This window comes from Neovison vison, chromosome 7, assembly GCF_020171115.1.
Source record: "Neovison vison isolate M4711 chromosome 7, ASM_NN_V1, whole genome shotgun sequence".
Lineage (NCBI taxonomy): Eukaryota > Metazoa > Chordata > Mammalia > Carnivora > Mustelidae > Neogale > Neogale vison.
Genome location: NC_058097.1, coordinates 108,728,751 through 108,753,641, shown reverse-complemented (window position 1 = coordinate 108,753,641; position 24,891 = coordinate 108,728,751). Strand labels below are relative to the sequence as shown.

At 49.9% G+C, this 24,891-nt stretch overlaps 4 protein-coding genes across 9 annotated transcripts; 2 read left to right on the top strand and 2 right to left on the bottom strand.

The window, feature by feature from the left end:
• The first annotated feature begins 1,856 nt into the window (after positions 1-1,856).
• SLC37A4 (solute carrier family 37 member 4) lies at positions 1,857-8,318 on the top strand. 4 transcript variants are annotated; one of them, XM_044257987.1, is made up of 9 exons: positions 1,857-1,900; positions 3,120-3,462; positions 4,335-4,567; positions 4,877-5,120; positions 5,633-5,791; positions 6,024-6,109; positions 6,620-6,733; positions 7,350-7,488; positions 7,621-8,318. In XM_044257987.1, the coding sequence occupies exons 2-9, from the start codon at positions 3,315-3,317 to the stop codon at positions 7,785-7,787; spliced, it is 1,290 nt and encodes a 429-aa protein (XP_044113922.1). In that variant the 5' UTR covers positions 1,857-1,900; positions 3,120-3,314; the 3' UTR covers positions 7,788-8,318. The 4 variants fall into 4 exon arrangements, with proteins under 4 accessions (XP_044113922.1, XP_044113923.1, XP_044113921.1 ...); XM_044257988.1 differs by lacking the exon at positions 1,857-1,900 and adding an exon at positions 1,983-2,057; XM_044257986.1 differs by lacking the exon at positions 1,857-1,900 and adding an exon at positions 2,186-2,636.
• Positions 8,319-9,251: 933 nt separating this feature from the next.
• On the bottom strand, positions 9,252-12,162 carry TRAPPC4 (trafficking protein particle complex subunit 4). Of its 2 annotated transcripts, XM_044257992.1 has the most exons (5): positions 11,650-12,162; positions 11,300-11,474; positions 10,605-10,708; positions 9,864-9,990; positions 9,252-9,594 (listed from the first exon to the last, which is right to left on the bottom strand). In XM_044257992.1, the coding sequence occupies exons 1-5, from the start codon at positions 11,822-11,824 to the stop codon at positions 9,516-9,518; spliced, it is 660 nt and encodes a 219-aa protein (XP_044113927.1). In that variant the 5' UTR covers positions 11,825-12,162; the 3' UTR covers positions 9,252-9,515. The 2 variants fall into 2 exon arrangements, with proteins under 2 accessions (XP_044113927.1, XP_044113928.1); XM_044257993.1 differs by lacking the exons at positions 10,605-10,708; positions 11,650-12,162 and having other exon boundaries at positions 11,300-11,435.
• A 48-nt stretch (positions 12,163-12,210) lies between these two features.
• RPS25 (ribosomal protein S25) lies at positions 12,211-14,284 on the top strand. Its single transcript, XM_044257994.1, has 5 exons — positions 12,211-12,321; positions 12,535-12,630; positions 13,174-13,357; positions 14,008-14,107; positions 14,205-14,284. Exons 1-4 carry the CDS (start codon positions 12,319-12,321, stop codon positions 14,100-14,102), a joined length of 378 nt encoding a protein of 125 aa, XP_044113929.1. The 5' UTR covers positions 12,211-12,318; the 3' UTR covers positions 14,103-14,107; positions 14,205-14,284.
• On the bottom strand, positions 14,217-20,925 carry CENATAC (centrosomal AT-AC splicing factor). 2 transcript variants are annotated; one of them, XM_044257989.1, is made up of 11 exons: positions 20,782-20,925; positions 20,476-20,639; positions 19,742-19,840; positions 17,713-17,779; positions 17,579-17,641; positions 17,187-17,251; positions 16,936-17,041; positions 15,879-15,909; positions 14,684-14,773; positions 14,468-14,600; positions 14,217-14,383 (listed from the first exon to the last, which is right to left on the bottom strand). In XM_044257989.1, the coding sequence occupies exons 1-11, from the start codon at positions 20,899-20,901 to the stop codon at positions 14,284-14,286; spliced, it is 1,038 nt and encodes a 345-aa protein (XP_044113924.1). In that variant the 5' UTR covers positions 20,902-20,925; the 3' UTR covers positions 14,217-14,283. The 2 variants fall into 2 exon arrangements, with proteins under 2 accessions (XP_044113924.1, XP_044113925.1); XM_044257990.1 differs by having other exon boundaries at positions 14,217-14,600.
• Between the last annotated feature and the right edge of the window lie 3,966 nt (positions 20,926-24,891).

Sequence of the window (24,891 nt, the reverse complement as noted above, 5' to 3'; positions counted from 1 at the left end):
CTGGACTTTCAGGATCAGGTGAATCACCATCACCTCATCTCCAGCCACAACACCTTCTCCATCATGACCTCCTACCTCACCAGAGCCAAGTCTACAAGGTCCTCAATATCTTCCTGATAATTTACTATCCATACTTCGCTGGTATCAAGACTCTGATTCTTTTTTTTTTTTAAAGATTTTATTTATTCATCCGACAGAGAGAGATCACAAGCAGGCAGAGAGGCAGGCAGAGAGAGAGAGGAGGAAGCAGGCTCCCTGCAGAGCAGAGAGCCCAATCCGGGACTCGATTCCAGGACCCCGAGATCATGACCTGAGCCGAATGCAGCGGCTTAACCCACTGAGCCACCCAGGCGCCCAAGACTCTGATTCTTCATTAATTTCTTGTTTTCTCCTAGGTCGGCTCCTTCCAATTGTCTATATCCAAGATAGCCATCTGGGAGGCTGAATGATTTACCCCCACGTGTATGGGAATCTCTGACAGCATTCATCATTTCAGGGACCCAGACAGAAAGGAGGGGAAACGCTGATCACACTAAGGGTTCTCATCAGAATCCAATCAAGGATTGTACATTGCATGTAGTTATCATACTGCAGTGTTTTATAATCTCATTTTAAAATCTTTCATGAGGCCTTTCATGGTGGCAGATTGTGGGCTTCTCCTTCCTTCCTGGACCACCTTCCCAATTTAAAACTTATTTGCCGTTAACTTTGGAACACTTAAAATTCTTTCAGCAATTCTCCAGTGGTCTCTATGAAAGCAGTGATCTGAATTTTCTTAATTCTTATCTAAATCTTCTATTGAGGGGCACCTGGCTGATTCAGTCGGTGTCACGTAAGACTCTTGATCTCCAGGTTGAGAGTTCAAGTCCCACGTTGGGTGCAGAGATTACTTTAGCAATTACAGTTTTTTTTTTTTTAAGATTTATTTATTTATTTAACAGAGAGAGAGAGATCACAAGTAGGCAGAGAGGCAGGCAGAGAGAGAGAGAGAGAGAGAAGCAGGCTCCCCGCTGAGCAAAGAGCCTGATGCAGGGCTTGATCCTAGGACACTGAGATCATGACCTGAGTCGAAGGCAGCGGCTTAATCCACTGAGCCACCCAGGCGCCCCACAGTTACAGTTTAAAAAAAATCTTCTTCTAAAAAAAAAAAAATCTTCTTCTGAGTCCTCACAACAAACCTATGAGGTTTATAAAAAACTGGGGCTCATAGAGATTATTACCAAAGGTCACATTGTTAAAATGTAGTGGGTCTGGGATTAGAATTTTTTTTTAAGATTTTATTTATCTATTTGACAGACAGAGATCACAAGCAGGCAGAGAGGCAGGCAGAGAAAGAGGGGGAAGCAGGCTCCCTGCTGAGCAGAGAACCCGATGCGGGGCTCGATCCCAGGACCCTGAGAGGATGACCTGAGCTGAAGGCAGAGGCCTAATCCACTGAGCCACCCAGGTGCCCCTGGGATTAGAATTTAAGGTTTATTTCCAGCCAGGTAGTTTTAAACACTCCGTCTATTTTATCTTAACCCCGTTCCCAACAGTCAGATTACAAGTTAAAAGTTCATATTGTGCTTACTGAGGACTGCCTTAACTTGTAGAAAGCCTGTGCTCTCTACAAGACCTTTCCCAGACTGTGAACAACGCGGGAGCAGTGGTAGTGCACTCATTTAAACCGGATTTGTGGAAAGCCATCAGTTAAGAAGGGAACATACGAATCCAGCCCCTAAGGGGCGCTGTCCTCGCCCAAGGACCTATACCTCCCGCAAGAGTAGGACTAAACGCTGAAGAGTGGACTTGGCTCTCAGCCAGCAAGGCGCCGGCGGAGGGCCCGCCCCCAGCGCACGCGCATGCGCCCGCGGGCCCTGCCGCCCAGCTCTATCCTACTCCGGCTCCCGCCCGCGTCCAGGTAGCGGGCTGAATGCGGGGGAGGGGCGCCGCGTGAAGGCGGGGCTGGAGGGGGAGTCTCGGGTCTTTGGGCTCCTTTGTTAGAGCCCCAGCAAAGGTTGCCCTAACTTCCGATACGAACCGGAGCTGTTCCTGCAGCTGCCCCTTCCCGGGCGGGGGTTAGTTCCTGGGTCGGGGGGCTCCCGGGGGCGCTGCCCGTGGCCAGCACGCACCTGCTTCTTTTCGTCGCACCATTCCGGTGTCTCCGCACCTCTCCAACTCCCGCACCCGGGCCCGTGGGCTTCCAGCCCGAGTCGGGTGTCCCGGGTAGCTTGAGGACACGGGGCTGGGCAGGTGCCGAGAGCCTGCGCCTGGCCCCATCCTGCCGGGCTGAGCCACTCGGAGCCCGAAGCTAGGAGCCTCCGGGAGACTACGTGCGGTCGCCTGCCTCGCTCGCGCCTACGCCTTCTGCTCCTATTGCTTTCCCAACCGAGCGGAGAAGCCGGGGGCGTGTTGCCTGGGCCCCGCAAAGCGGGCTGGCTCGCGGCTGCTGCCTGAAGTCCGCGGGGTGCACCTTCCCGCCCATGTTCCGTGCTGTCACGAACCCTGCAGTCCCCAGCCGGCCGGAGGGCACCCCATCCTGACGTTCCAGGGTAAAGGGACCAGAGACCGCTGAGTGGCCCCGCCAGGACCCCAGCCTTCAGGGCAGCTTTCAGTGCAACACAGGGCCTGCAAAGGGAAGTTTCTCTTGCTTACAGGTCTGCAACTATCCATAAACAGTTACATCCGAATATGAATGTGCGCTGAGCCCTGGGAGTCACTTGAGTCAGTCCTAGGACGACTTGGGAGTCGGGTTGTTGGGGGTTTGTGTCTCATTAAGTGTGTGTGTGGAAACTACCCCGGCACCTAATGCAGTGCTAAGCAACCAGTAAGCCCTCCCTAAACTTCTTGGTTGGATGAATGAGAAGGTAGGTGACTGAGGGAGCAGGGCTAGCGAGGGCATCTCTGGTTATCCCACCCCTGCCTCCCCTGGGCTCCTGCAGACAAAAGTAATTAGGTTGAACCTTTAATCACAGCTGGTTTCACAGGCGGGCAGACAAGGAAAAGCAGAGGAATGCAGAAGTTCTGGGGACACAGCATGCTGGCTGGTGCTGGCTCACTGGCAGTGCCTCCCTCCGCGACCCCCTCCAGCCCGCACCTCTTCCCCAGTCAGTAATCTCCTGTTTTCTTGTCGCCTTCAGGACACTGGGTTCCCTACAAGCCGCCCCAGGCTTAATGATTGTCCAGAAGGTGGCTATAAAGGGAGCCTGGGAGGCTGGGTGGAGGAGGGAGCAGAAAAAGCCTAACTCAGCAGATCTGGGCACCGAGAGAGCCACCGGCAGGAGCTGTGGTCAGAGGCTCCAGGACCTGGGCAGTGGGGCCTGCTCCCTTCCACCATGGCGGCCCAAGGCTACGGCTATTACCGCACTGTGATCTTCTCAGCCATGTTCGGAGGCTACAGCCTGTACTACTTCAACCGCAAGACCTTCTCCTTTGTCATGCCATCATTGGTGGAGGAGATCCCTCTGGACAAGGATGACTTGGGTGAGCCCTGGCGGGGCAAGGGGGTGGGCCCTGGGACCCAGCACTAGTAGGACAAATTGGGTGTTTGTGGCTGTGTGGAGGGTCCGTGTGCAGCAGAGGACGGGGGGCAGCCTGCAGGTGCTGACTGAGGGGACTCTGACCATGTACCTGGGTAAGGGCGAGGAACTAGGCATGTGCTCTCCACGTGCCTGAGGAGTGCTGCTCATCTGATGTGTCCTTGTGTGCCTGTGGCTCACGAGTGCCCCCAGAGACATGGCTTATTCTGAGTGTGTTGAGGGTCACCCTGCGCAGTTTCCACACTGCGTGGGGGCATGCTAAGACTGCGGGGTGCCTGCTGGCCATTGACGTTGTGAGCAACGGAAACTGGGGAGTTGGCAAATGACTTCACATGGCCCACCAGGTGACATTTCAAGTGGCCCACCAGGTGACATTGGCAAAATGACTTCACATGGCCCACCAGGTGACATTTCACGAGGAGGAAGGTCCTTGACTCCACTTCTAAGCTCCTGAGGTGGGGCAACAGAACTTCCAGAAGCCCTGAGTTGGAGCCAGTGTGAGGGGGAAATGTCATCAGGCCTTTGTAAATCCCAGGGAGGGGGGCTGCCTGCTTCTCCCTTCTTGCCCCCTGACAGCTGCAGCTGGACTCTACAGGAGGCTGCAAAGTCATGGGTCAGCCTGGGGCTAGCGCTGGTGGCGAGGAGCGGGGCCCCAGGAACCCAGCACAGGTTCTTCCGAGCCGTCTGGGAGGGGACCTGTCTCACCCTGCCTGGCACCTCGCCACACCTGACCCCATGCCTTCCTCCAGCCCTCCTCCGCCTCTGCCGGGGCCCCTAACTCCCCAGGCGTTCTGCATCCTGCTCTCCCCCCTGCAGGGCTCATCACCAGCAGCCAGGCGGCAGCCTATGCCATCAGCAAGTTTGTGAGCGGGGTCCTATCTGACCAGATGAGTGCTCGCTGGCTCTTCTCTTCGGGGCTGCTCCTGGTGGGCTTGGTCAATATAGCGTTTTCCTGGAGCTCCATGGTACCTGTCTTTGCTGCTCTGTGGTTCCTCAACGGCCTGGCACAGGGGCTGGGCTGGCCTCCGTGTGGGAAGATCCTGCGGAAGGTACGTGCCTGCTTCCGGGGAGCTTCTTTAGACTGGCACAGAGGATGCCTAAGGAGCATGTGGGAGCACCGGCACCCCCATCCCGAGGCAGCAGGTTCCCTGGGAGTTCCAGTCCAGCTCCTATTGCTTGTCAAGATATTTTAGGAGCTAAACATGGTGGGATCGGGTGGCAGATGAGGGAATTGGCCCTGCCAAGTAGAAGGGCCTTCTTCCTCATCCCTGTAATGTGAGCTCCTAGGTCTGCCCCACCTGACCTGCACCTTCAGCGTGTTGAATGTGGGCACCTCCTCCATCCCCTCTGTCCCACAGTGGTTTGAACCATCTCAGTTTGGCACTTGGTGGGCCATCCTGTCCGCCAGCATGAACCTGGCTGGAGGGCTGGGCCCTATCTTGGCCACCGTCCTCGCCCAGAGCTATAGCTGGCGCAGCACGCTGGCCCTGTCCGGGGCCCTCTGTGTGGTGGTCTCCTTCCTCTGCCTCCTGCTCATCCACAATGAACCTGCCGACGTCGGACTCCGAAACTTGGACCCCACCCCCTCCAAGGGCAAGAAGGGTGAGCACCCACCCAAGCCAGTGATTGGGGCACCTTCATTCATCATTCATTTGGCAGACTTTCACTGAGGACTGGCTGTATGCCTGGCCCCGGGCTAGCCAATGGCAGCAGGGGGAGGGATGGTGATGGCAAGTTGGTGGGGAGTAAATAAAACTTCGTTCCAAGAGACACTTAAGTACCAGACAAGTGGCAGAGCCAATAAATGCTGTGACTCGTGTTATAACCTGGTCCTTCCTCACAGCAGAGTCAGACTTCCCTGTCCTGGACAGCATCCCAAGCTTAAATGGTTCGGATGCCTTCCGCCATGTGCCTTGGTCCTCAGTTTCTCTCTCATTTGCTGAGGCTTGCAGTGGAGGGGACAGGGCAGATCAGTGGGCAAAGGGGTGCCCTCCTGCTGGTGCCTGGCTATGGGGATGGACTCTGGCCCTGTGGCTAGTTAATGAGTGGTGGGGGCTCAGTCAGGGCAGAGCAGCAAGAACAGAGCCTCAGGCCTGGCCTCCTCCTGCCCCCAGGCTCCTCGAAGGAGGAGAGCACCTTACAGGACCTGCTGCTGTCCCCCTACCTCTGGGTGCTCTCCACTGGCTACCTTGTGGTATTTGGAGTAAAGACCTGCTGCACTGACTGGGGCCAATTCTTCCTTATCCAGGAGAAAGGACAGTCAGTCCTCGTGGGTAAGATGAGTGTTGGAGCAGGGGTGGGCCTAGGGAGCAGGAATCAATGAAGGGGATGGGAAACTCAGGCCCAGCTTCTCTTTATCCAAGGCCAGGCACCACCCAGAGAGTTGCGGCCAGTCACCCTTGGGGACCTGTACCTCTCTGGGTTCCAGCCAGTCGGACAACCCCAGTGTGTTTAACCCCCTTCCACTCTTCCTTTCCCTCTTCCCACCACAACTCCTTACTCCAGGTAGCTCCTACATGAGTGCCCTGGAGGTTGGGGGCCTTGTAGGCAGTATCGCAGCTGGCTACCTGTCCGACCGGGCCATGGCAAAGGTGAGTGGGCAGAGGGGACAGGAAGGAGGAGGGTCCCTTTAAATCTTCCCAGCATGACTGGGATAGGCACCAGAGAGGCGGGAGCCCTGGGGCATGGGCAGGCTGGCATATGGGTGGGGGGAGGCTGGAATGATTCCACACAACTCTTACCTGCTGAGGATATGGTGGCAAGGTAAGGCTCTTGGGGAAAGGGTTTTAACGGATGTCAAGGAGGGCCAGAATTTGTCTCAGCTTGGCAGCGGGGTTCTCTACAGGCCGAGGGAAGCTGGGGTTGAGGAGAGACTAGGTGCCGCTTGCTAGCACGTGTCCCCAAGGTGGAGGAGGGGATGTGGTGGAGTTTGGCCTCGGGATATAATGAGCAAGTCCCAGGGCCTCCCAGAGCTGCCCCGGGCCAAGAACTGTGGTGGGATTGCCAAAAACCTGTCAGCAGAAGCCCTGCCGTGTCAGAGTCCAGGGTTGGATGTTGCCTGCTGCTTCTGGGGCGTGACACTGCTGGGCCTGTATCCACAGGCGGGGCTGTCCATCTACGGGAACCCTCGCCACGGCCTGTTGCTGTTCATGATGGCTGGCATGACCGTGTCCATGTACCTCTTCCGGGTAACTGTGACCAGTGACTCCCCCAAGGTAAATGGGGAGCGCCTGGCCTGCCACTGGCACAAGGATGAGAGAGCAAGGGGCAGTGACTGTCAGGTTCCCTGTCCCTGACTACCCTGGCCCAGGCCTTTCTCTGCCTCTCAGATTTCCCTTTCCAGTTCTGGTTTACCTCGTGCCCTCTGTACTCTGGCGCTCCTCCTGGACTTGGGGCCTGGTTTTCTTCTCTTCCCTGTGCTCCTCTAGGATGTTGCTTTCTGGACTCCAGCTCTTCACCCTCTCGCTGAGCTCACAGGCTTTACGGAGCATGAGGTGCCTTATCTGTGGCTTTCCTCCTGGTCTGTCTCCCCCTTGTCCTACCCTGTCTGCCTTGCCGCTAGCATCAGTTCTAAGAGACAGCATCTAACTGGGAGGGATGGCTTCTGCGTCCCTTTCACCTACCCACTCGGGCCCTCAGGTTGGCTCAGCGTGTCTCCACGCCTCTAGCTTGGCCCTGTCAGTTGATTCGGGAACTGGGGAGAGGGAGGCCACTTACTACCTCCTTACTACAATCATGTGTTCCTGGGGCCAAGCATCTTTCTCTCCCCTGGCAGGGGTAGGTAGGTAGGGTTTCTCAGACTCTAAATGCCACCCTGCATTGTCCTTGCAGCTCTGGATCCTGGTGCTGGGAGCTGTGTTTGGTTTCTGTTCTTACGGTCCCATTGCCCTGTTCGGAGTTATAGCCAACGAGAGCGCCCCTCCCAACTTGTGCGGCACCTCCCATGCCATTGTGGGACTCATGGCCAATGGTAAGCGGTGCTCTCCGGAGCGTCCACCTGAACCCGGCTGTGCCTTGTGCATAGGCTAGCTGGACGCTGGGGCCAGCCCCACCAACTCTAGCCTCACAAGTGACCCAGGCTCTTCCCCCACCCCCTCTGCAGTGGGCGGCTTTCTGGCTGGGCTGCCCTTCAGCACCATTGCCAAGCACTACAGCTGGAGCACAGCCTTCTGGGTGGCTGAAGTGATCTGTGCAGCCAGCACAGCTGCCTTCTTTCTCCTACGAAACATCCGCACCAAGATGGGCCATGTGCCCAAGAAGGCTGAGTGAACAGCATACAGGCTCCAGTGCGTCCTCTCCCACCTGTGGTCTTCCCCTGCACGAGGCTGGGGGGCAGAGAGAGAAAGGGGGGCTGCTCCAACTAGCACTGAACCTTTGATTTCCTCTTGTGCGCTTTTCCCTCGCCCAGGTGGCACGGAAGTTATCAGTGGCTAATGAGGTCCCAGCTCCCCATCCTCTGTTCTATTTAAAAGGCAACTTTTTTTCTCGGACTCCATTAGCTCCTATTTTCTGCCTTCCAACAGGAAACCCCTGCTGTCAGGGAGTCCCCTAGACCCTTCTTCCCCTCCTGGGCCCCCCCACGCTGTCCCCAGAAGTGAGGCTCCTCCTGCAGCTGCAGGGTACCAGTGGCCTGTAATTTCTGCCCTAAGGCCTCTCAGCACTGGGCGACTGCTATTGCCAGTACCTCCGATTCCTGGGGAGGAGGAGGCCCATCACGCTCACGGGTACCCTGCGAAGATGGCAGGCGGGGCTGGGAGGGTGGGGAACTTGACACAGATTAAAACTAGATTTGATACTAAACACTATCACTGAGTCATTCTTTCCAAAGGGGTACTCCAAGCCAGAGACCACTTTCTTTGGGAAATATTCTCTTGGTATCTGCTCTTTCCACCCCAAAAGGGGCGGACTTCATCTCCTTGGAATGGGCAACCTGACAGGGACTTCTTTAAGCTTACGGGTCCTCTGCTTTCAGCTTCACTAATTCAACGATCATTTTACAGATGAAGCTTCTGGGTTTCAGGCAGGTGAAACACTGAATGGAGGAAGGCAATATTAACAGTGGCTCATGGATGGTGTAGTCAGAAAGCCTGGGTTCAAACTCAGGTGCTTAGTAACTAGCTTTGAGACTTTGAGGCGGAGAGTCTATACCTTGCTAAATCTGTTGTCCGTAATAGAATGCACCCTGAGATTAGGGTAAAAGCAGTAAAGCCTGGTGTAAACACCTGGTAATACCCCACTGTAACCACCACTGCTGCCGCCACCCTAGACGTCAGCGATGCTGGAACTAGACCCAAGGCTCCTGACTCAAAATCCTGTGCTCGGTTTTTTATGCTTTTCCTGGAGAGCCTGACAAGGAGCTGAATCCCAAGAAGATTTGGGAGCAGATCCAGCCTGACCTTTTACTAGTGATGAGTGTGTGGCTACATACAAAGGAGGCCCCGTTGAGGTGAAAGGGGAGGGAGTGTGTAGGGCTCAAACTATGACCAACAGTGGAATAAAATAAAATTAAATGCTTCATTTACTGAACTACATTGGGGAAAACTTTAATAACAATAAAAAGAAATACATTTGTCACTTGTGCCTAAAATATAAAACAAAAACAAAACAAACCAAGTGAACAATTACTTGTTTTCTACCAGAACATAGCTTATCTTCCCAGAATTTCCTTATCATTCCCATCTCCCCACCAGAGCCTTTCCCCCCTGCAAACCATCAATTAGAATAGCGAACAGATCAAAGGAATGTATTTATTTAGCATTTATGGGCCTACTCCCTCCATAAATAACCCTGTACAGAGTTGGGAATCAGGCTCCTGATAGATATAGGATGGGAGAGAGCATGGCAGTAAGGCTCAGGGATCAGTACATGTCATCAGGCTCAGCACCCTCCCGTCTTCAAGTGCACTAACGAGGCTGTGGGAATCTCCATTGGAGTGGATACAGCAGGATCCCTGCTATAGGATCTCTCAAAATTTGGGGGATCTGTTGCAGGCTCAGCCTATGACCCAGGTCCAAATGTTCCAGCCTTCTCTGCCACCTCCAGGGCTAACTTCAGGTTCTGGTCAAACAGCTCACACCTAGGCCAGACCCAAGAGGCACAAATGACGACAAAGTGTGAGGTCTCAGACTCTCCTCCCACTTTGAGTGCCCAAGTACTCTTGCTTGAAGAAGGACATGAATGGCAAGAAAAGTCTTTGGTTTCTCAAAATAGGAAAAAAAAGACTAGTCCGTTTTTGTTTTATTTAAAAGTAACTCTTCTTATCCTTTTGAAAAATGACCTGGGGAAGAGCACAAAGGGAGGGGCAAGGACTCTTCGACCAGTATCTCGGGGAGGGGAACCGCCTACCTGATGGGCATTTCCAGGGAGTAGAATGGATTCTTGAGAGCAAAGTCTGAGTAGATCTCATAAATCTTTCGGAGAAGAGAATCTATTCCAGCTTGCCTAGGATCTGCCAGTACCACAAACTTGATCCCTGGAGAAGGACCAATAATGGTTACGGAAGGGTAGAGAATGCAGCAAATATCCTGTGTGCAGATGGCATTTTCATAAGCCCATTTTTATTTTTATCCTTATTGCTGCATAAAGCAGGAAAGGCAAGACTGTGAATCTGTAAGACCAGAACAGGGAAGTGACTTTATCACATCACCCAATTGACTGAGATCATGTTTTGACCTCTAGCTCTGTCACTTAATTCCTTGTGGTCCCTCAGCAGCAAGTGCCAGGCAGGGGACAGACTCGGGCAGTTTTCAATTATCCCCATTAAGGGTGTGAGGCAACGACACGATCCAAAGGTCATTTCCATTTGGCATTCAAGTTTCATTTTGAAATACACCTTCCGAAACGTGTGCAACATGAGATACCATTATGGTGAGTTTTATCTGCACACAGGATAACCTCGGCTGAGCATTCTGGGCGGAGTTGACAAAATTGGCATCAGATTAAATATTGGCTTTGGATTCACAAAACAAATAGACGTATGTGTCTGTGCAACTGTCCCAGGAAAAGTTAACCACCCCCCCCTTGCATACCAAAGTTTCTTTGGTCAGTCCCTTCCCCCATCCCTCTGGCCTATCTGGAGACGCCTACCTGTCAGTGTCTGGAAGCAGTGCAGTTTGAAGGTGTCGGTCTCCAACATCTCAATGCCTGAGCTGCCCTGTTCTGGAGACAGCTGGGAACCGATTGCAAACAGCCTATTTGCAAAGGAGGTAAGGTTGGGAATGCAGCCGGCTGTATAAGGGAGGATGCTTCTCAAACTTGTCCCCTGAAGTGACCCTATCTGCTGAGGAGTTCACATTACAGGGAGAAGTCAGAAGAGGCCGTGTTAACTGCCTAGCAGCAACACCAAAATTTCTTTAAAATTCATTTGAGCTCTGCACGTTTTTTGCACTCATACTTTGGTGTAAAACATTTTACATTGAAAACTGAGGGTAAAATTACCACTGGGCGTATGTGTCATGGTTACTTACCCCAGTACATCTACTATCGTTGAGAATGAGAAAAAGGTCTTAACGATCATTTAATTCAGTTACCTGACTTCAGAAACTAAATCTGAGGGAAGAGAAGTGGACTTGTGCAAGGTCACACCACTGCCGGTATTACCTAAAACCTAGTCATCCTGCATTAGTTCTTTTTCTTTCACAACACAAGAACTGACGATTTAAAAGGAGGCTTAGAAAGGTGAGCACGGCCGCTCAGGAGACTTCCCGCAGAACCACACTAATCCAGCCGGCCTTAAGGCCAAGTGCAGGACCACAGGCCCTAGGAAGGGCTGGGGGACTTACGAGTGGAACATGGAGGCCAGCATGAGCTTCTCATTGGAGGTGAGGCGCGGTCGGCCGAATCGAATGGACACCGGGTAATTGGCAGGGTTGCCCAAGTACTCCAGCACCTCTTTCCCATCGGCCGTGTACTTGCCATTCACGTCCACGCCATTGATAGCCAGCACTGCGTGGCCCACTGCAGAGGTGAGGCTAAGGGTCAACGAAGCCCCAGCGCGGGGATTCCGCCAAAGGGACTGGAGACCCAGCCTCACGCCCTGTCCCCTCTCCCTCCGCGCCCTCCCCCCGCCCTGCAGAGACACCAGCCCACTCCGCAGCACCCGACCCGCCCATCGGACGCAAGCCTAGCCCACCCCGGATGCCGTCGCGCTGGCCAAAGGCAACCAGCACACGCTCGTCGTGCAGCTTCAGCAGCAGATCAAGGGGGTAACTGAAAGTTTTCTCAGCCTCGGCCCGTGGCGCGTAGCTGTCCAACTGGTAGATCAGGCCGCCAGCTTTGTTCACCACATACACGCTAAAAATCGCCATTACAGCCGCAGCCGCTCCGAGACGCCTATACGGCTTGTTCCTGACGGCCCCGCCCCGGAACCGCAGCCTCGGGACCCGCCACGGCCCCCTGCTCCCTGCCCTGCGCGCGCCGGCGCCTGCGCACTTGAAGCACAACGCTTAGCGGGGTCGCCGGGGGTCCCTTCGGGTCCCAGCAGATTGTTTTCTGTCTCTCTTTACTCGTTTCCAGAGCCAGGGAAAGCAAAGTGTGGCTGCCTCACAACTAACGGCAAAACCCAGTAAGCCGCGGGCAGCTCTCAGGATGCGACCCTCAGGAACGACCGTCCTCTCGCTGCGGCCCGCTCCACGCTGCACGAGGGGGCCGGACTTCCGGCCTTTCTCCGCGGGCTCCGCCCCTTGCCCCGGAAGCGCTCGTTGCGGGTGGAGGTTTCTGGGCCGGTTTGGGAGAGGCGCTTCCTTTTTGTCCGACATCTTAGTGAGGCTGCAGGGGTGGACGCTCCTCTCCCAGCTTCGCTATGGTGAGCTCTCGGGAATGGGGGGCCGGGCTGTTCTGAGAGCCGGGCAGTGCTGGGGCGCAGTTGGGGCGACACCGGACGGAGGTCTTCAGACCCGCCGGGCCGCTTCTTCAAGGTGGGTGGGGGGATTGCTTCACCCATGTGCTCCGGTAGTGGGGTTAGGACGGTGCGGAGCTGCCTTGTGACCTGCCTGCATTCCCCCTTTTTTCTCTACAGCCGCCCAAGGATGACAAGAAGAAGAAGGATGCCGGAAAATCGGCCAAAAAAGACAAAGACCCAGTGAACAAATCTGGGGGCAAGGCCAAAAAGAAGGTAGGCGTGAGCTCCCCACCACCACCACCTAGGAGTGAGGGTCCGGGGACGCCGGACCCATGTGTCTTGGTAATAAGTGGCGTCTAGGGCAAATGGCTTTTAAGGTTGTGCGGTCTAGAGTCCGATTATTAGAGCTTTACTCTACATCACCGTTCTGTTTTGGAAGAATAGAGTGGTACACGCTACTTAGAAGTTAAGTGTGTAAAGTATTCTGAGGCTTAGTCCATTATATTTTTAGTTGGTATGGTGGGGTTCAGCTTGTATCCGAAAGTCGCATTTTTATTTTTTCTCCCAGCCTAACCTATCTTTGGTGCTGTTAGTGGCAGCTAGAGTTCCTTTTGTTTTGTGTCCTGGTTTCGATTATTTGAGTCTTTGTTTGTAGAACTTAGTAAAATCTGAGTTTTGTAGGTTTGTGTAGGCCAAGGAACAGCCACCCTTGCAGTATAGCAGGACGGCAGTGGAAGAGTTCTCGGACACCGGTTGTTGTGGGGGGGGCGGTGGTTTCTTCAGAAGCACTGGTTTTCTTTCTCTCTTTGTGAGCAGAAGTGGTCCAAAGGCAAAGTTCGGGACAAGCTGAATAATTTGGTCTTGTTTGACAAAGCGACATATGACAAACTCTGTAAAGAAGTTCCCAACTATAAGCTTATAACTCCAGCTGTTGTCTCTGAGAGACTGAAGATTCGAGGTTCCCTGGCCAGGGCAGCCCTTCAGGAGCTCCTTAGTAAAGGTGAGAGGGGTGTGTTGTACTGGTGTGCTTTTATACGTTAAATTGGCCTGCCTGTATTAACCATCTTAAATGTTTTTACTGGAGTTTTGTAAAGTAGGCACAGGCTGACCACTAGCCATAATATTCTAACATGTTACCCCCTTGTGTAGACCCCAGAGCAGGGTTCATGGCCACTTCTGTCCTGTGGACCCCTATGTCCTATTGGTGGAGGGAGCTTCAGGATCCCTTGTTTTCAAATAAATGTATTTTATTTAAAGAGTTACAAAAGAAACCCAACTTTGAAATATGGTTGTGAAAACAGTAAAAGCTTTGGTAGGAAAGCATTTTTTACTTAAGTATTCTTAAAATTTAGTGGTGATTTAATTACCATGATTTCATATTAATGTAAATGAATGTAAATGTTTTAAGCATCTGTAGTGTCTAATGTGGAAACAGTAATTTTTAAGTTAAATTACTATGAGGGTAAGCATCCCCATAGCAGGTAATGCACCCTTCATTTAGGAAGAAAAGATAAAATTAGATCATCACCAAGACATGAGGGATGTTTGCCTTTGTTATTAAACTCTAATGCTCAAATTCAGTATTTTTAGTGTCTATTAAATATTTCATAGTACTGCATAAAAACCCTACCCTTATTTTTTTCTCTGTAGGACTTATTAAACTGGTTTCAAAGCACAGAGCTCAAGTAATTTACACCAGAAACACCAAGGGTGGAGATGCCCCAGCTGCTGGTGAAGATGCATGAACAAGGTAAGAACGGATGCGGGCTTGTGGTGTAGAAAGTATATACATCCCACTTTTGTATTAGGCTCTAGAGTTCTGATTCTTTTATTTTTATTTTTTACAGATCCTCCAACTGTACATTTTGGAAAATAAAATTTTATTAAATCAAATAAGTGGGTATGTCTCTTTCCTAAGAAAAGGGTTTAGGTATGGGTTTGTTGACTTGAAAAAGTATCTGGAAACGACTGGCTTTTTTTATGTGACTGTTTGTTCCTTGCTGCAGCTTCTGATTTGAACTGATGTCTGAAAGGAAATAAAAGGTTAGCGGGATAAAGTCTGAAATCTCCAAAGGGATAGTGGGTTGGGGTCCTGGCACTGGATCCACACCTGGATTGCCAGCGGCGTCCATTATTCCAGACTCGGCCGAAAGAGGGCAGCCAGCCTATACTGGTGCTGGAGCTATGATCAAAGTTGGCCCCAACTCTGTCTGGGGGCAGTTTCTTCAATTTCTGTTTTTCCTCTACAAAGAAGTAAAGAGATTGTAAACAGTTTTGCTTTGAGTAGAAAAACTTAGATAGCCTATTCTTGAATTTGTTAACTTACTTTCTTTAAGGAATTCTTCATAGGATGGTCCTATTTGTTGGTTTACAGAGCTGTATTCTTCATCCTGGACCATCCAAGGAGGTGTAGCACCTGGAAGAGGCCCATTAAGCAGGAATGAAGGCAGTCTTAAGTTTCAGACTACTGTGAAACATGCCCTTGCTATAAACTCTTAACCTAATGCTCAAAAGCAAAACCCCACAGGCTGGGGTATTTTTGACCATGGGCTGGTATTTAACAGCTTTGTTGAGGCATAACAGACCTACAACTGCCCAATGGAAAATACACAATTTGAAAAACTTTGAGTGAAACCATCACAGTCAAGATATTAAATATCACCACTGTATATTGTTCTGCCCCTTTAAAGGACTTCCTGCTCCTCTCCGTACCTTTTCCCAACCCCAGGAAACTATGAATATGCTTCTGTTAATCTAATTTGCGTTTACTAGTTAATGTACCTTTTTTCAATCTGGCTTCTAATAATTGAGATTCATCTATGCTGCACTTAACAACAGTACGTTCTTTGTTGAGCACTGCTCTGTTCCTTCATGGAGGCACATTTGGATTCTTTTCAGCTTCAGTTTTGGGGTATTGCAACTAAAGCTGTGACCATCTGGCGTGCAAGCCTTTGTGCAGACATGTTTGCTTTTCTCCTGCAATGTCTGGATCATAATGGTGGGTGTATGTTTAACTTCTTAAATCCCTGAACTGTTTCTCCAATTGGTTGTGCCATTTTACATTCCCAACAGCAGTTTATGAATGTTTCTTCACATACACAGTCTTTAATTTTAGCCACTCTGATCAACCATCTTTCTAGATGATTTTACTGAGTTTTGAGAGTTCTTCATATATTTAAGATTCAAGTCCTTCATCAGATAGCACTTCATAATCAACCTTATTCTTTAAAAAAGTAATTGGGGGGCACAGTCAGTTCAGTGTCCACCTTTAAAAAAGATTTCAGTAAGTGAGCAAGCACGGGGGTGGGGGGGAAGAAGAGGGAGAGAATCTTAAGCAGACTTGGTGCTGAGCCTGAAGCCTGAGGTGTAGCTCAATCTCATGACCCCAAGATCAGACCTGAGCTGAAACCAAGATTCGGATGCTGAACTGACTGCATCACCCAGGTGCCCCCAAGATAATTAACTTTAAAAAAGTAAATAATTGCCTCTTACCATCTGAGAAACACTGCTCTGGGCCTTACCTGAGTGGATGTTACCAATTCCTGGTGTATCCTGTAGTTGGAAATGGGGGGGGGGGGCGGAAATCCCAGATAAGAAACTGGTGACAGTATATTCCCAACTAGAATAAGGACAAAGCCGCGGGTTGGGGGTGGAAGCACCACAGTGCTACTTCTGTCCCCTGGTTGGTGTTAAATTTTAAGAAGCACAGATAACTGAAAGAGTCCTGTTCCTCAAAAGACTTGTGGTCTCAGTAGTGAAGATGTCCAAAAATAGAGTGCCTACTAGGTGTTACATTAGCAAAACTCTTGGGGCGCCTGGGTGGCTCAGTGGGTTAAAGCAAAACTCTTTCCTCACAGGACAGTATATATTATGGGGGGAGAGATTTAAGCATAAATTATATAGGTAATGTTTACAGCTTTTTACATGGTCCCATGTTCACTTGTAACAGGCAACCTGTTCACAGAAGCCTTCCATGAAAAGGTGACCTTTGAGCTAGGCTGAAGAAAGGTAGGCCTATCATTTAAAGCAATGGCAATGACACGTGCAAAAACGACAAGATGCACAATATGGTTGGAGTGTACAGGACATCAGGTGAGGCAGTGGCTTTCTGTGGGGGCATAGAAACTTGCAGAGAAGTATAACACAGGACATCTAGCCAGGAGGTAAAACAGGCCTACTCCTCGACAGGATGTAGGAGATGAAAGAAGAGGAAATAACTTGGCTATAGTTCTGGTAATCTAGGGACAGTAGTGGTTAGCTTCAGGTAACTGTGGAATGTTTACAAATGTCCTAAATTGAGCAGAAACTGGGGGTTCTACAGAGGATGACTGTAGGAGTTGGCACTCCTCAGTGGCCGTGGAGGCAAGAGGTGTGGATGAGATCACTGGACGGTGGGGAAAGAGGTCTAAGAACACATTATGTCTCTGTCAAATAAAATCTTTAAAAAAACCCAACACTGGAGTGGTGCAGCCAAGAGACAAGATCTGGATGGCCAGAATAGGTACAAAACACATGAGAGATGGATGTCCTGGGAATTGAGGGAGCACTGGCCCTTCCTGACTCGCTAATCCATGGTACCTGATGGCCGATGAATGTCAAAGGTTGTCCTGTCTCCATCCAGTCAAGCTCTGGGGCAGGTGGCAGGTCCAAGTAGGAGGGCTGCTGTGAGGCGGAGGCCACTAGACTGAAAAAGACAAGCAGGAGCCAGGCTGGCAGAGGAGGTCCTTGAGCCATGAGGATAGCAGAGGTGAACTCTTGCCATTTTCCAACCAGAAAGTTACAGAGTGCTCTAACAATCCAAACTCAATGAGATTCCTTAGCAATTTTACCTGTTGGTCCCTTTCCAGCTTCCAAGTGCTGAAGAGCCTTCTTCTGGGTCTGGCACTGGCTGAGGCTGAGTTTGATTCAGGAAACATAAATGTGTCTTGGATGCTTAAGAGTTTGCCTAGGCCATGCTCCCACCCTCCAGTAGGAAACAAATTAGCATACTGACATATGGTACTACCCATTTTGCAAACTTCCTTTTTTCCCCTCCCAGCTCAGCCCACTTCGCCACTGACAAGGCCTGCCCCCTGGCGGACAGGTAAGGGAATTCAAGCCGAACAGATGAAGCATGGAGTCCGTGAGTTCTAGAAGAGCTGGTAGGTGAAATGCTGGACCTGGGAGAACCAGGGATCAGATGGATTTGGATACTGCTCTGGCTCCTCCGAGGGACACCAACCTCTAAGACAGACCGAACCAGCTCCTGCCGGCTGTGCTCCACCTCACGAATCTGAGCTGCCATCTGTGGGGGAGAGGCTGCTTAGCTTGGTACAAGGCCATGGGGCTGTGACCTTCAGTGGCCTTTTAACTCACTTCTTTGATCACCTCATCCTCCTTTTCCTCATAGTTATCCAGACCTTTCACCATGGATTTCTTGAATCTGAAAAGAAAAAGGGCAAATCAGCCAAGAACCTGTCTATGCATGTTACAAAAAATCCTCAGTAGACCATTTTTTCTTCAAATTTTGGATAATTTCAAAATCACAAAAACAAAATAGAACAATTAACACCCATGGACCTTTCACCCAGATTCACTTAAACATTTTGCCATACTGGCTCCACTTTTCTAGCACATATTTCCTTTTTGCGAAATCAAAAATGGGCTTTAGAACATCATGAGACTTAGAGTTGTTATTATCCTACAATACACACAGAAAGGTGTATCAATACTACCAATATCACTATCAACAATAGAACTACTAACCAAAGCTCAGGATTTCTCCTGTTCTTCAGTCCTTAGTAAATATCCTAAGGCTATACAGTTAGAATTCTGAGTTGAAGTTACTTGAATTCTTACTCTTTTATAACTTATCAATTTGATATATAGCTATGATAATCTGTCATTATTTGCAATGAGTTTTAGGATTTGCTTTCTGGTCTGATTTTATTTTGTAATTTATTTTTATAAATAGTGTCCCACTGCTCACACTATAGTTACCTAGCCCTTTTTGTTTCAGAGTGGCCCTTTTTGGTGGGTGGGCAAGGATCTGGGAAGCTGGTACTCCAGGTTTATGTTCTTCGATATTTAAGTGATAACCTGTCTAAATCTAAAAGTGGCTTTTGGTATCTTTACCAGTCAAAGCAGTCAGACTTGGCTTTGCCTTGTGCATGTGCATGTTAAATGTATAAGGTTCAAAAGTCAAAACTGGGGTGCCTGGGTAGCTCAGCTGGTTTAGCATCTGCCTTCAGCTCAGGTCATGAGCCCAGTATCAGGCTCCTTGCTCAGCAGAGAGTCTGCTTCTCCCTCTCCCACTCCCCCTGCTCATGCTAGCTCTTACACTTTCTCTAAATAAACAGAATCTTAAAAAAAAAAAAAAAAAGGAAACTAATAAATTCAAAGAGTCTAGGAGCACCTGGGTGGCTCAGTGGGTTAAAGCCTCTGCATTCAGCTCAGGTCATGATCTCAGGGTTCTGGGATCAAGCCCCGCATTGGGCTCTCTGCTTAGTGGGGAGTCTGCTTCCCCCTTTCTCTGCCTGCCTCTTTGCCTACTTGTGATCTCTCTGTCAAATAAATAAATAAAATCTTGAAAAAAAGAAAAAAAGGAGTCCATTCTTATAAATCTCAATTATAACTTTTTCTGCTCAACTATTCTTTATTCCCACCAAACACCGTTTGGAGCTGGACCAGGGTGTAAGGAGTTAGGCTTTTTGGCCTCAGTTCTCCTCCATCTCCTGCCCAGTTTGAACCACAAATTTGAAGGATTTAGGCATTTCTCACCATTCCCTTATTATTCTCCACACTGAATAGGAAACAATAATAGAGGTCATAAGTTTTTCTGTAACTTTGGTTCTGGGATCCCCTTGGGTTCCATTCCCCATAATCTCAATATTGTCCTAATAAAAGTAGTGCAAGGCCATCTGTGTCCTTTTCCCGAAGCAGCACTCACACCTGCTCTACGCTGGCCAGCTGACTACACTCCAGTTTCTCAGGGTCCTTTAGGGGCCAGTTAAAATAGAGTCTAAAACTATTCAAAGTGGGCACTGAATGAGTACTAGTTGCTTGCACACACTATTAAAAAGCCTCTTCTACTCCTAAGGGACCTTAATATTCTCTGTACCACACATTTAAATAATCGATTATAGTGAACTTTTATTATATACTATTCTCTATTTGCTCAATGGATTGTAAACCCCATCCCCCAACTAGAATATAAACTTTTCAAGGACTCTATCATACTTCTTTTGTGTCCAGTATAGTGACTAGAATAATGAGTGCTATGAAGACAATAGATACTTAAAAAGGCCCTGCAGAACTTTCCAATTAACAGAGAAAGCTCCAGTACCTGACACAGACCCAGAGAAGTCCCATTCTGTTATTTCACCTTTCATAATCAGTGACTTACCTGGCATAGTCCTGGGGGGAGATCAGAAACTTCTCTTTCATTTGGAATTCAGCCTTGTTCTCCCACCAGAATCTGTTGGTTGCTTTCTTGTGCTCTGGGCTGAGAATGAATGGATAATCTCAATGGCAGATTATAGAATATTACTCAGACATCTAGGCATTATATTAAGTAATGCACACTGTTATCTGGGTTTCTGCCTCTGGGCAAGGATGACAGAATACTGTTACATCTTCCAGATGTCCAGTCTCCCCTCTTCCAATAAAAATGGGAGAGGGGCGCCTGGGTGGCTCAGCCGGTTGGGTGTCGGCCTTCGGCTCAGGTCATGATCCCGGGGTCCTGGGATCCAGCCCCACATCCGGCTCCCTGCTCAGCGCGGAGCCTGCTTCTCCCTCTCCCACTCCGCCTTCTTGTGTTCCCTCTCTCACTGGCTCTCTCTGTCAAATAAATATAATCTTAAAAAAAAAGAAAGAAAGAAAAAAAGAAAGAAAGAGAGAGAAAGAAAGAAAGAGAGAGAGAGAGAAAGAGAATCTGGGAGGAGATGATGGGAGGTAACCTTCTACCACTAAGACCAAGGCAGTCATAAGCCCTCCACGCGTCAAAGATGCGAGGCTATAAGCTGACTGGATCCAACCACAAAAGCGTTTCTCCTCTCACGCATCCCAAACCACCACCACCCGCCCCCCAACCCACCAGGATGCGAATGTGCTGGAGGGGGCTCCCAGGCCGGATCTCACCTGGCCAGATGCTCCAGCAGCCCCCCATACAGCACGGTCAGGTTTCCGTGGCTCAGGTGTTTCCGCACCTCACAGCCGCAGCAAAGGCACCAGCAGCGCCGCTCGTGCTCGGGCACGTAGCGCTCCACCTGGGCGGCGCGGACGGCCTTGCGGGCGGCCTCTACCTGCGGCGGAGAGGGGAGAGGACGGGAGAGGTCAACCAGGACCCCAGTGGAACCCCCACGTCCCACCCCTTCGCGCCCTCCCTGTACTGCCCGCACCCCCCACCCAGGCTGTCCGCGGCCACTTCCCGCCTCCCGTCCGCACCTGGGGCAGGAGCCGCTCCAAAGCTGCCTTCAGCGTCCGCTGGTGCTTGCGACTGTAGACGTGTCCGCGACCACAGAAGAAGGTCTGGCGGCAGAGGGGGCAACGCTGCGCCGGCGCCATGGGCCCAAGGGCCGGTATCTGCGACGCGCAGCAGCTCTTTCGCTCTCCGGTGACCCCTGACCCCTCGGGGGCGGGGCGAACCCAGCGCTTCCCCCGCGACCCCCAGCGGCAGGCTGGCGCCACTGCAGACCCATCTGCGGCTGCGCGAGTCCCAACCCGGGCTCTCTGCGGTCGGGGGCACCCAGCCGACATCAATATTCCCAGATGCTATCTGCCCAGAAAAAGTGGCGGCACCGCTGTGCAGATGCCCGGGAAAGAGCGCGCGCGACAGTTAGGTGCCACTGCAGGACCGCAGACCGCACGCATGTCGGAGCATTGACAAGGACCCGCATTAGACAGGGGAACACATTGTAACTAGTATGACAGGATGCTCACTGTGTGGCCAGAGCTTTACATTCACGAGGCACTTAATCCTCACCATAGCCCTACGTGGCGTACTATTATTACCGACATTTTACAGATGGGAAAACTGAGGCACGGGGAGAAAGTAACTGTGGAAGGTTGCACAGGTGCGAAGCATCAGAGGCAGCACCTTTCATGCTCTGCTGTACCAGATGGTGGTAAGGAAGCATGCTGGAAGTGGCCTTCATCTAAGACCTAATCACAGCCATATACCCCGGGATGTGTGTGTGTGTGTGTGTGTGTGTGTGTGTGTGTGTGTTCTGAGCAGCTGTTACTAGAAAACTGTAAAAGGAAGCTATGAAAAGGGAGCAGAGTCATTGCTGAGGGTTAACAGACATTTTTATTCTGTAAGCATGCTCACTCAGTGGAATTTTCATTCTTTACAAGCTACTTTTCCTAGAATGAAGAGCCTTCCATCTGCCCTGCTCCCTTAAGCCTTAGGGCTTAAAGTAAATTGCTCCCTACAGGGCTGAAATCTCCAGGCTGTGATCTCTACCCTAGAGTACCCCCAAAAAAGCCTGGGGCCCAGCCCATACCTTACTTATAGGAGGTGCTGGACAGAACTAACAGAGTCCGAACTTCACTTGGATTTGTTACCAGTACTGGTGCATTAACCTGAATGGGCTACAATGTCTGTGGGTGTATATACAGTCAACCCTACCTAATTCAGGCCCAGAAAGTAGCCAGACCCCCCTTCAGATCTTGACCTCCTCTTGGAGCCTCCCAGTAGACTCAGGCCTCTGTCAGATGTGACTCATTTTAAAGACCCCACAACACTCAATGCCTTGACCTCCCATCATTTCCTTGGAAAGGTTAGTCCTGGACCTTAAAAATGCTCCTCTGAATTCAAACTCTGAAGTTGTATTCTGACCACCATCTTCCATCCTCCCATGTGGCCTTAGTTTCCATCTTGCCTTTAACTGCAGGAAGATCTCCATTCCTGAAGATGAGTACTCTTATTCATTCACTCAGAAAACTTTCAGCATCTACCAGCTGCTTTGCTCTGGATTCTCAAAGTGTGGCCTCCAGGTCAGCAGCATCAGCATCTGGAAGCTTGTTAGAAGTGCAAATTCTTGGGCCCCACCACAGACGTACTGAATCAGAAACTCTAGAGTGGGGAACAGCCATCTATAGTTTAATGAGTCCTTCAGGGGATTCTAATGCTTAATCAAATTTGATAATTAGTGGTCTAGGTTTTAGGTCCTCTTGGCTTCATTTTACTCACTGGATCCCACGAGTGTTCCCACCACACTCTCATGGCAATCTATTACTTCCCTTGACCGTCCCAGACCTCTCATTTCGTCAAACCCCAAAAGCAGATCAACCCAGCTATCTGTTTTCCTCATTTGTTCCCAGGTGCCTAGTGTAGACTACACTGCTTCGACTTCCACTAACTTATTACCCCTCTGCAGTTTTGCTTTTGAAACTGTTTGCCTAAAGTTTTGCACCATGGATTGCTCATTCAGTTGCAACTGAACTTGACTGTGTGAAATGGAATTCAACATCTATTCAACATCTTCCACCTGAGAACATCCCCTCTTTTCATCCTCCCAGGGAACACCACCAAGCTAAATCCTGGAGTTTTGGGGAGAGTTATCTTTGATACCAGCTTTCACTCACTCCCCATATCCACCATGTTCAAGTTGCCTTACTGGATTATATATTACTGGATATACTCCTAGAGCAAACCTTGTTTCAATTCCCTTGTTCTTTTGCTTGGATTCATGTAAAGTTTTTCTAACGGGTTTCCAAATGTGTGGTCTAAGTCAGCTCCATTTATCCTTCAGACTCTGGATTTAGGAAAATCTCCAAGTGACTTTCTGGATTAATTTAATGCCTCTAAATTAGCATCAGGAAAAAATTTAAATTTCCCAGGATGACTTTCAAAGCCTTTTACAGCATGTTTCCCAAATTCTTTTTTTTTTTTTTATGTTTCCCAAATTCTTTTTGTCTTATCTCCTATCACTTCCCTGACCTCTTCCACCACCTCCTCCAGACAATATGCTGGAGTACTGTGTACTTAGCATCTTCCAGCCCTTGGTTCCCTCTGCCTAAAATTTACTTCTTTCCAGCCCTGCCTAATAAATTCTATGATAAAGGATCTGAAATATGAACGAGAATGGAATTTCCATGTGGCTGGTGGCTTTGTCTGGCACATGGTAAGCTCTCAATCATTCACAGGCTCCTGTATCAATGTTATTATTGAATAAATGAAATGTCACCCCTTTTGTGAAGACTTCTAGAGTTGTCTGCAAGATTTTTTTTTTTTTAAGAGATCTTATTTAGAGCACCTGGATGGCTCAGTGGGCTAGGCATCTGCCTTTCGCTCAGATCATGGTCCGGGGGCCCTGGGATTGAGCCCCACATCAGCCTCCCTGCTAGGTGGGGAGTCTGCTTCTCGCACTGACCCTTTCTGCTGCTCATGCTCTCTCTCATTAACTCAGGTTCTCTCTCTTTGACAAAACAAATAAAATCTTCTAAAAAATAAAGATCTTATTTATTTATTTATTTATTTGTCAGAGAGAGAATGCACAAGCAGGGAGAATGGCAGGCAGAGGGAGAAGCAGGCTCCTGAAAAGCAAGGATCCCAATGAGGGACTTGATCCCAGGATTCTGGTATCATGACCTGAGCCGAAGGCAGATGTTTAACCTACTGAGCCACCCAGGAGCCCTAAAATAATAAAATCTTTTAAAAAAGTGCTAAACTAAAAGTTTTTCTATACTTAGACATCACATTTATATATATGAACATGATTTCTGTCACATTTGTAGTCATATCCAACATATTATTTTGCTGGGGTTTTTTTCTCCCCAGAATGTGTTGTGGATACCTGTGTTAGCACACAGGACATAACATTAAATACCGTCTATATCCCGATGACTCTCAGATGTATTTACATCTTCAGCTCAGACTTGTCCTCCGAACCCCACACTTAACAACAGTCATCTACGTGATGAAACTGCCCTGACGTCTCACAGAGTCTAAAGATTTTATTTATTTATTTGTCAGAGAGAGAATGAGAGAGCACGAGCAGAGCGAGCGGCAGGCAGAGGGAGAAGCAGGCTCCCCACTGAGCGAGGAACCTGATGTGGGACTCAATCTCAGGACCTGAGCCAAACGCAGGTGCTTAACACACTGAGCCACTCAGTCATCTCTCAGATTCTAATCAGAACTGCTTGGGGCGGGACGCCTGGGTGGCTCAGTTGGTTAAGCAGCTGCCTTCGGCTCGGGTCATGATCCCAGCGTCCTGGGATCGAGTCCCACATCGGGCTCCTTGCTCGGCAGGGAGCCTGCTTCTCCCTCTGCCTCTGCCTGCCACTCTGTCTGCCTGTGCTCACTCTCACCCCCTCTCTGTCTGACAAACAAATAAATAAAATCTTTAAAAAAAAAAAAAAACTGCTTGGGGCGCCTGGGTGGCTCAGTGGGTTAAGTATCTGCCTTCCACTCAGGTAATGATCCCAGGGTCCTGGGATGGAGCCCTGCATCAGGCTCTCTGCTCAGCAGGGAGCCTGCTTCCTCCTCTCTCTATGCCTGCCTCTCTGCCTACTTGTGATCTCCATCTGTCAAATAAATAAAATATTAAAAAA

What these genes read in the sequence shown, in the direction of transcription:
- CENATAC (XM_044257990.1), bottom strand. Translation starts at nt 20,901, where the DNA reads ATGGCGCCGGCGCAGCGTTGCCCCCTCTGCCGCCAGACCTTCTTCTGT. An exon ending in TGGAGCGGCTCCTGCCCCAG is followed by an intron (nt 20,640 to 20,781) that starts GTGCGGACGGGA and finishes TCTCCGCCGCAG; the next exon opens with GTAGAGGCCGCCCGCAAGGC. An exon ending in TCCCCCCAGGACTATGCCAG is followed by an intron (nt 17,780 to 19,741) that starts GTAAGTCACTGA and finishes TTTTCTTTTCAG; the next exon opens with ATTCAAGAAATCCATGGTGA.
- SLC37A4 (XM_044257987.1), top strand. Translation starts at nt 3,315, where the DNA reads ATGGCGGCCCAAGGCTACGGCTATTACCGCACTGTGATCTTCTCAGCC. An exon ending in CCCCTCCAAGGGCAAGAAGG is followed by an intron (nt 5,121 to 5,632) that starts GTGAGCACCCAC and finishes TCCTGCCCCCAG; the next exon opens with GCTCCTCGAAGGAGGAGAGC. An exon ending in TGACCAGTGACTCCCCCAAG is followed by an intron (nt 6,734 to 7,349) that starts GTAAATGGGGAG and finishes TTGTCCTTGCAG; the next exon opens with CTCTGGATCCTGGTGCTGGG.
- TRAPPC4 (XM_044257992.1), bottom strand. Translation starts at nt 11,824, where the DNA reads ATGGCGATTTTTAGCGTGTATGTGGTGAACAAAGCTGGCGGCCTGATC. An exon ending in CCAGCGCGACGGCATCCGGG is followed by an intron (nt 11,475 to 11,649) that starts GTGGGCTAGGCT and finishes TCACCTCTGCAG; the next exon opens with TGGGCCACGCAGTGCTGGCT. An exon ending in TCCCTGGAAATGCCCATCAG is followed by an intron (nt 9,595 to 9,863) that starts GTAGGCGGTTCC and finishes GGTCTGGCCTAG; the next exon opens with GTGTGAGCTGTTTGACCAGA.
- RPS25 (XM_044257994.1), top strand. An exon ending in GGGGCAAGGCCAAAAAGAAG is followed by an intron (nt 12,631 to 13,173) that starts GTAGGCGTGAGC and finishes CTTTGTGAGCAG; the next exon opens with AAGTGGTCCAAAGGCAAAGT. An exon ending in TCAGGAGCTCCTTAGTAAAG is followed by an intron (nt 13,358 to 14,007) that starts GTGAGAGGGGTG and finishes TTTTCTCTGTAG; the next exon opens with GACTTATTAAACTGGTTTCA.